Raw genomic sequence first — 7,204 nt, 5'->3', positions numbered from 1 at the left:
GGGGGGGGGGGGGGGGGGGGGGGGGGGGGGGGGGGGTGTGCACAGTAGACTCCCCCCACCCCAGAACTTGGGAATGGAAGTCCCAAAGGAGGTGGGGGAGGCGTTCAGGCCAGAGAGGAAGAGGCTCCTGAGGGAGGAGACGGAGGGCGACTAAGTGTGGGGATGGACAGTCAGGGGCACTCTGGTGGGCGCGCGTGGTCATCCAGAGATCCAGAGAGGACCCCGGGCTGGTGGCGGCTGCTTCTGGAGGCAGTGGGGCACGGGCGGACGGGGCTTGGTTGCTGCCGCCCTGGACACCTGCCTACCCTCCCTCCATGGCAGCCCGACGGAGCAGAATCCTCCCCTGCCCCCTCCTCCATCAGAACCAGTAGTGTTAGCTGCAGGCCACAGACAAAGGTCTTCTCCAGCCCCCACGCCAGATAATAAGAAACGTCAGCAGCAACATAGCTTTATGTGTGGCTTAGAGAGTCTCGGGGAGACTCGAGGACGGTGGGGGGTGGAGGGTGTCAGCGCGCTGATCCTTCGGGACGTCCGCACTCAGGCCGTCAGATTTTGCCTGCGAAGGTTCCTCCCTGGATCTGCTCGGTCCAGCGCTGCACCTGGGGAGAGGCGGGCGGGAGGGGAGGCGGCGGGCGCTTGTTCAGCTCCGCGGGACCCTCCACCCTCGCCCGGTCCGGTCTCGCCCGGCCGGCTGCCGACGCCCCCTCGGCCCCCTGCTCACCCAGCTCTTGGGGCACAGCGAGTGGAACACGCGGAAGTAATACTCGCAGGGCTGCGTGCTTTTCCCACGGCGGTTCATTCTCTTGACGCAGCGGTGGTAGTCTGAGGGGTGGGGCGGAGCGGGCCGCGGGGTTGCCTCGGTCCCAGTCCCAGCAGACCAGGCCCCGCCCCGCCAGGACTTGGTCCCCAGGCCTCCAGAGCAGGCCCCGCCCACTCCCAGTCAGGCCCCGCCTCTCCACGGTCGGCCCACCCCCTCCAGGCCATGCCCAGCCCCTCCAGGACTCGGTCCCGCCCCTCCAGGCCAGGCCCCGCCCCCTCCAGGCCCAGTCCTGGCCCCTAGACCAGGTCACGCCCCGTCCCGGACAGGCCCCGCCCCTGCTGGGTAGGCCCCTCCTATCCCTCCCTTGCCTCGGCCCTCCAAGACTCGGTCCCGCCCCCCACCGGATAGGCCCCGCCTATCTCTCTCTCGCCCCTCCCCTCCAAGACTCGATCCCACCCTCCAGGACAGGGTCTCCTCCCCTCCAGACAAAGCCCCGCCCACGCTGGATAGACCCCGCCTATTCCTCCCTCGCCCCGCCCCTGCAGGATTTGGTACCCGCCCCTCCAGAGCAGGTTCCACCCTCTCCTGGCCAGGCCCCCGCCCATCGCACCCTCGCCCCACCCCTCGGCCCTGGCCCCTCCAGATAGGCCCCGCCCACTCCCCGGCGAGGCCCCGCCCCCTCCGACCCCCCCCCCCCCCCCCCCCTTCCCCTCCCACCCCAACGGTCACCGCCACCGAGGCCGGTCCGGGACCCTCTCCCTGTCTTCAGGTGGGGCGGACCCCTTTCCGCCTCTTCTGTCTCCCTCCCCCTAACCTGGCCCGCAACGTCTCACCCAGGAAGTTCTGGTAGCAGTTGCGGGTCTGGTTCTGGTTGGGGAAGCGCGGGTCGAAGGGTGGTGTTGTCCATTTCCCCTTGGGGGACTTCTGGAACTCAATATCCAACATCCAGGGAGGCGGCAGCTACTGCAGGGGCAGGGGGCTCCGTGGGGCCTGAAGGCGCCTCTCGCTCAGACCCGCACCCAGTTCCTGGCCCCCGCCCCAAAGCCCAGTCCCTGATCCCACCCGCCCTGCCCTCACCAGACTGATGTCAACGTGTCACTGGGTCAGCTGTGCTTGTGGCTCCATCCGGCGGTGCCCCTCGCTTCTGAGTGTCGGGGGTCCCAGCCCAGGAAAACCACGACTCCTGGCAGGATTGGCTGGGGCCCCTGGAACCCCAGCCAATGGGAGCCGCTGCGCTGCAGGGGACGCTCTGGGCCGCCAGGCAGGGTCTGCTTGGACCACCTCCCCCACCCCCGCCGCCTCCCACCTCCAGCCCGACGCCACCCCGCGCGCACACACTGGCACCCAGTCACGATTTTTGCCGAGTCTCAGACTCAGGCTTTTAATCTCTGCGAAGCTGGGCCGCTCCGCGGGCTCTCCCCCGCCCCCCGCCCCCCAATATATAAACGTATAGATAGCTCTGGTCTCTACCCTAGAGGGAGCGTCCCCCCCGCCCGGGCTTTTCAGCACCCTGCTTCTTACGGTACAGGTGCACAGCACCCTGGGGGCCTGTGGGGAAGAGGAGGAAAGAGTAAGGGTGGTGTCCGAGCCGCCGGACTTCAGTACCAGGACTAAGGCGGGTCCGCAGGGTCTCTGGCTACCTGGTCACGCTGGGCTCCTTTGGACACTTTGGCGATTGAGATTGACTCCCCCCGAATCCCGCTATTGAAGGCTCTGGGAACTCTGTATGCTGCGGAGAGAGAGAAAGCCAGAGGGGGTCTTGGAGGTCACAGGAAGAGCATAATGAGGGCTCAGTAAATCCCTGCTAAAATGAAGCGTGAGCTGGAATAAGGGTCCCCACCAGTGTCTTCCTGTCCCTGCTGTCCCTCCCAAGTTTCTCTCCCTCCTGCCTAGTTGCGGGGGAGCCCGCCTGTGGATCCTTCACACCAACACGCAAATGCTAATCTCTCTCTCCTCTTCGGCACTCTCGTGCTCACTTCCTACACCAGCTACTTCTTGCCATGTCCCTCCTCCCCTTCCAGCAAACTACTTGGAAAAAAGCTGCTGGACCCCTCCTCTCTGCGTCCCCTCTTTGCATAGCACGTTCATAGGAAAGTACGCGTACGTGGGTGGGTGGGTAGGTAGGTATATAGCGGGGAAATACACATCACATAAAATTTACCGTTGCAACCGTTTGAAAGTGCACAGTTCGGCGACACTAATTACATCCACAGTGCTGTGCAACCACCACCTCCACTTAGCTCCAGAACATTTCATCACCCCAAAAGGAGACCCCTGTTCCCGATAAGTCATCCCTCCCCATTCCTCCCATTCCTCCCAGCTCCTAGCAACCACCATTCCGCTTGGATTTATTTGCCTGGTCTGCAAGTTTCCCACAAATGGAATCACACACGATGAGGCCTTCTGCATCTGGTTCCTTTCACTGAGCATCGTGTTTTCAAGGGTTGCGGCAAGTGATCCCCTGCTTTCTGTGCTCCCGTCGGCCTGCCCCATTCGGGTCTTTGTTCCCACCATGCAACAAATAATAAAATCCTTGCTGGTAAGCCCAGGGCTCCTGCCTCAGTCCCGTATTCCTTCACCTAACTGCAGCATTGCACGCAGCTGCCCCTGACACCCAGGCTGTCACCATTCTGCCAACTCTCACTATGGTTTCCCCTTTTCTTTAAAAAAAAAAAAATTACATTTATTTATTTTTGAGAGACAGGGAGAAACAGAGCGCTAGTCGGGGAGGGATAGAGAGAGAGGGAGACACAGAATCCGAAGCAGGCCCCAGGCTCTGAGCCATCAGCACAGAGCCCGACGCGGGGCTCGAACTCACGAACCACGAGATCACGACCTGAGCCGAAGTCAGACGCTTAACTGACTGAGCCACCCAGGCGCCCCTGGTTTCCCCTTTTCTAAACACTTTGCACCCTCTTTGTCGACGCTCACTGGCTGGTGACCTCCTCCCGTCTCTTGGCTTGTGGTAACTATCCATGTGCCGATGATTTCCCGTCACTCCCAATTCATATATCCAGCTACCTGCCCCACTTCTTCACCAGGGATCTTAGACGATCCTGATCCCCTCCCTGCCACCTGCTGCATTCACAGCCTCTCCGTCTCCCCAGTGTCTCAGACCCCAGACCCTACGTTTGCCCTTGAAACCACATGGCCGTGTCCAATCCATGAGCCAATCTGTCGGCTCAACCATCCTGCCTCTTTCTCACACTTCCAACACCTCCCTTCTTGTCTCATGCCTGGATCGTTGCAACTGTCTCCTCCCTATTCTCCCAGATCCCATCCTTGCCCCCCTTACCTTCTCTATGCTTTGGCCAGAGAGAGCCTTTTCAAATATACACCAGTCCCAGCCATTCTGCCCCAAATCCCCCAGCTCACTCAGCATCAAAGCCAAAGGCCTTAAAATGGCCTGCAAGGTCCCACGTGATTACCACCACTTGCGTGACTTTTTCTGACTTCATTTCCTACTCTTGGGGTCCCTTGGAACTCACTCTTGGTCCAACGTATCACACACACACTCATGCCTCAGGGCCTTTGCGGTGGCTGTTTCTTCTGCAGGGAACATACTTTCACCAGATGTGTGCATGGCTTCCTTCTTCCCCTCCTTCGGGCCTTTACACAAATGACATCAACTCACTGAAGCCCTCCTGCACCAACCAGTCCAATACAGGAGGCTGCCTATCTTCATCCCTAGTCCCCCCCACCCCCCTGCTCTTTTCCCATGGAGCTATCACCTTATAGCGTGCAATATAATTGACTTAGCTGTTAATTGTCAGGGCTCCTAACTTCAGCACTACTGATATTTTCTCTGGATCATTCTCTGCTGTGGTGGGCCATCCTGTGCATTGTAGGACATTGAACAACATCCCTGGGCTCTACACACAAGATGACAGGAGCATATCCTCCCCAAATTGCTCAATGCCATATCTCTAGTGCTTAGAACAATGCCTAGCACAAGTCAACACTCTCTATACATTGAGTCCGTGAATAAAAGTGAAAAAAGGGAATGATCCTCTTTTTATCTTGCAGCTAATGGAGTTGACAGAACGTGTCAGCTGTCACCCCAAATACCTGGCTGAAGGACTGTAAGCACCCGGTTCCTCTATGTCCTCCACCTCGGGGGCCATGCCCATCATATTCTCATTTTCTACGAGCGTTGGTAAGATAACATCAGAGGACAACTTTGTTATGGCCAGGGGACTCTGGTCTGACATCCCCTGGAGCTGGTCTGACATCCTCTTGAGCTGGTCTATCCTCTCAAGCTGGTCTGGCATCCCCTCGAGCTGGTCTGGCATCCTCTCGAGCTGGTCTGATATCCCCTTGAACTGGTCTGGCATCCCCTCAAACTGGTCTGGCATCCTCTGGAGCTGGTCCGATATCCCCTCAAGCTGGTGTGGCATCCCCTCAAGCTGGTCTGGAGTCCTCTCGAGCTGGTCTGGCATCCCCTCCAGCTGGTCTGGAGTCTTCTTGAGCTGGTCTGACCTCCCCTCCAGCTGGTCTGACTGCCCCTCAGGCTCAAGAGATGCTCTCTTTGGCTGCTGGAACACACTGGCCTTCGTCTCTGAGATGGGGGTCAGTGAGATGGGCCACGGGGGTACCTCCTCCCACCTTGATGCAGGCAGACTGATGGGCTCTGGGGAGACATTGTCCATCATCAGGCTGCTGGCCTCATGCCTGGGAAGGCCAGGCACTTCGGAAGCCTCTTTTGGAACCTGGGGCTGTGCCTCTACCCAGCGATACATGCTCCCTTCAGCCCACGGATGCATTCTCTCCTTCACCCAGGTGCCAAACAGGGACTGCTCTCCAACCACCTCTGGTGTCCCCTGCAGCAAGGGCACCTCACTGGGGCTGACTGTTGACATGTCAGGCATCGGGGGGTTCGAGAGCCAGGAGGACGGATTGACTGTTGCGGGCCTCAGGGGCGGTTCCTTGGAGTTGGCCATGATCATCAGCTTGGCAAGGGTGAGCCCCTCCACTGAGAACGGCCTGCTTTGCTCCTCTGGGGGTCCCTGGATGACCACCTCCTGGGTCTTGAGCCACTTCTGCTGTTGCCCCACCGTCTGGGAGGTTAAGCCAGGCTTGTCCAGGGATATCTCCTCCTTCTTTCTGTGGACCTTGTCCTCCAACTTGCCCCTGCCCTTCAAGCCATCCAGGGTGATCTTCAGGGCTTTAGTGAGCACGACCTCCTCCGACTCCTTCTTGGTGGTGGTAAAAGGCAGGTCCTGGGATGTTTTCTGGGTCCTTGTCTCTATCAGGTCCATCTCCTGGGTGCCCACAAACATCAGTGGTCCTGGCGTCCCCTCACGCTGGCTTCTCTCGAGCACACGCCGTCTAGGACCTCCTGTGGGCAACGTGCCCAAAGTGGCAGTGTCCGGTGTCATCTTCTGTTGAGTAGGTGACGTCAGAGCCTTCTGGGATGGGGCAGGTAGGAACACGGATTTCCTTCCTGGGACAGAGGAAGATACAGCCTTCCGGGAAGTAGGCGATACAGGTGGGGCCTTCCGGGCCGGGCCAGGACTGGCTGCGGCCTTCCGGGAAGTAACGGATACAGGTGGGGCCTTCCAAGGGGGGCCGTGTACTGTTGGGGTCTTCTGGGTAACAGCGGGTACCACTGGGGCCCCCCGGGGTGGGCCGGGTGCAGTCGACATCTTCTGGGATGGATCATGCATTGCTGAGACCCTCTTGGACTGGTCACGGAGGAATGGAACCTTCCAAGCGGCCACGCGGGCAGCTGCGGTCTTCTGAGAGGGTGGAGGCCGCTGCCTCTGCCCGGATCCCAGAGCCTGGGCCTTTTCCTTGCGCCTGTGGGAGGAGGAGTAAGAGGCTGGGAGGGAGAAGCGGGGAGGGTAGCTGGCTGGGGAGAAGGAGGACGAGGACAAGGTGCTGGTATCGAGGTCCATCAGGTTTTCGATGTCCTGCTGCCACAGGTACGTGTTGAAGGGATCATAGGATTCCAGCAAGGAAATATCAGGGGTGTCTGCGGAGGCACAGCGGATGGGGGTCTCAATTAAACCGCCCAGGACTGTGGCCGTGTCTGAGTCAGAAGAGCAACACTGTAGGTGGACAGAGAAGAGGGGAAGAATGGTCACGGCCAGGGGAGGCTCCCAGAGCCCAGGACACAGGGCCCTCCTCCCTCAGACCCAGGAGCCTAGGCCCCCAGCCCCTCCTCCCTCAGACCCAGGAGTCCTGCCCCCCAGCCCCTCCTCCCTCAGACCCAGGGGCCCAGGCCCCCAGCCCCTCCTCCCTCAGACCCAGGAGTCCAGACCCCCAGCCCTCCTCCCTCAGACCCAGGAGCCTAGGCCCCCAGCCCCTCCTCCCTCAGACCCAGGAGTCCAGGCCCCCAGCCCCTCCTCCCTCAGACCCAAGAGTCCAGGCCCCCAGTCCCTCCTCCCTCAGACCCAGGAATCCAGACCCCTCAGCTCCTCCTCCCTCAGACCAGGAGTCCAG

General features: G+C 60.4%; 2 protein-coding genes across 2 annotated transcripts in view; both read right to left on the bottom strand.

The window, feature by feature from the left end:
- Positions 1–432: 432 nt before the first annotated feature.
- LOC125915574 (cytochrome c oxidase subunit 6B2) lies at positions 433–2,021 on the bottom strand. Its single transcript, XM_049621518.1, has 4 exons — positions 1,838–2,021; positions 1,594–1,723; positions 722–822; positions 433–599 (listed from the first exon to the last, which is right to left on the bottom strand). Exons 2-4 carry the CDS (start codon positions 1,703–1,705, stop codon positions 546–548), a joined length of 267 nt encoding a protein of 88 aa, XP_049477475.1. The 5' UTR covers positions 1,706–1,723; positions 1,838–2,021; the 3' UTR covers positions 433–545.
- Positions 2,022–2,179: 158 nt separating this feature from the next.
- Positions 2,180–7,204, bottom strand: part of GARIN5B (golgi associated RAB2 interactor family member 5B) — a gene marked incomplete at its 5' end in the record, with an annotated part of 7,540 nt that continues 2,515 nt past the window's right edge. Inside the window, 3 exons of the mRNA XM_049621371.1 lie at positions 2,180–2,308; positions 2,401–2,489; positions 4,829–6,810. Coding sequence (XP_049477328.1) covers positions 2,462–2,489; positions 4,829–6,810 — 2,010 coding nt within the window. The remainder of the gene's footprint in view (positions 2,309–2,400; positions 2,490–4,828; positions 6,811–7,204) is intronic.

This window comes from Panthera uncia (assembly GCF_023721935.1).
Source record: "Panthera uncia isolate 11264 chromosome E2 unlocalized genomic scaffold, Puncia_PCG_1.0 HiC_scaffold_19, whole genome shotgun sequence".
Lineage (NCBI taxonomy): Eukaryota > Metazoa > Chordata > Mammalia > Carnivora > Felidae > Panthera > Panthera uncia.
This window is presented reverse-complemented; position numbering and strand designations above follow the sequence as displayed.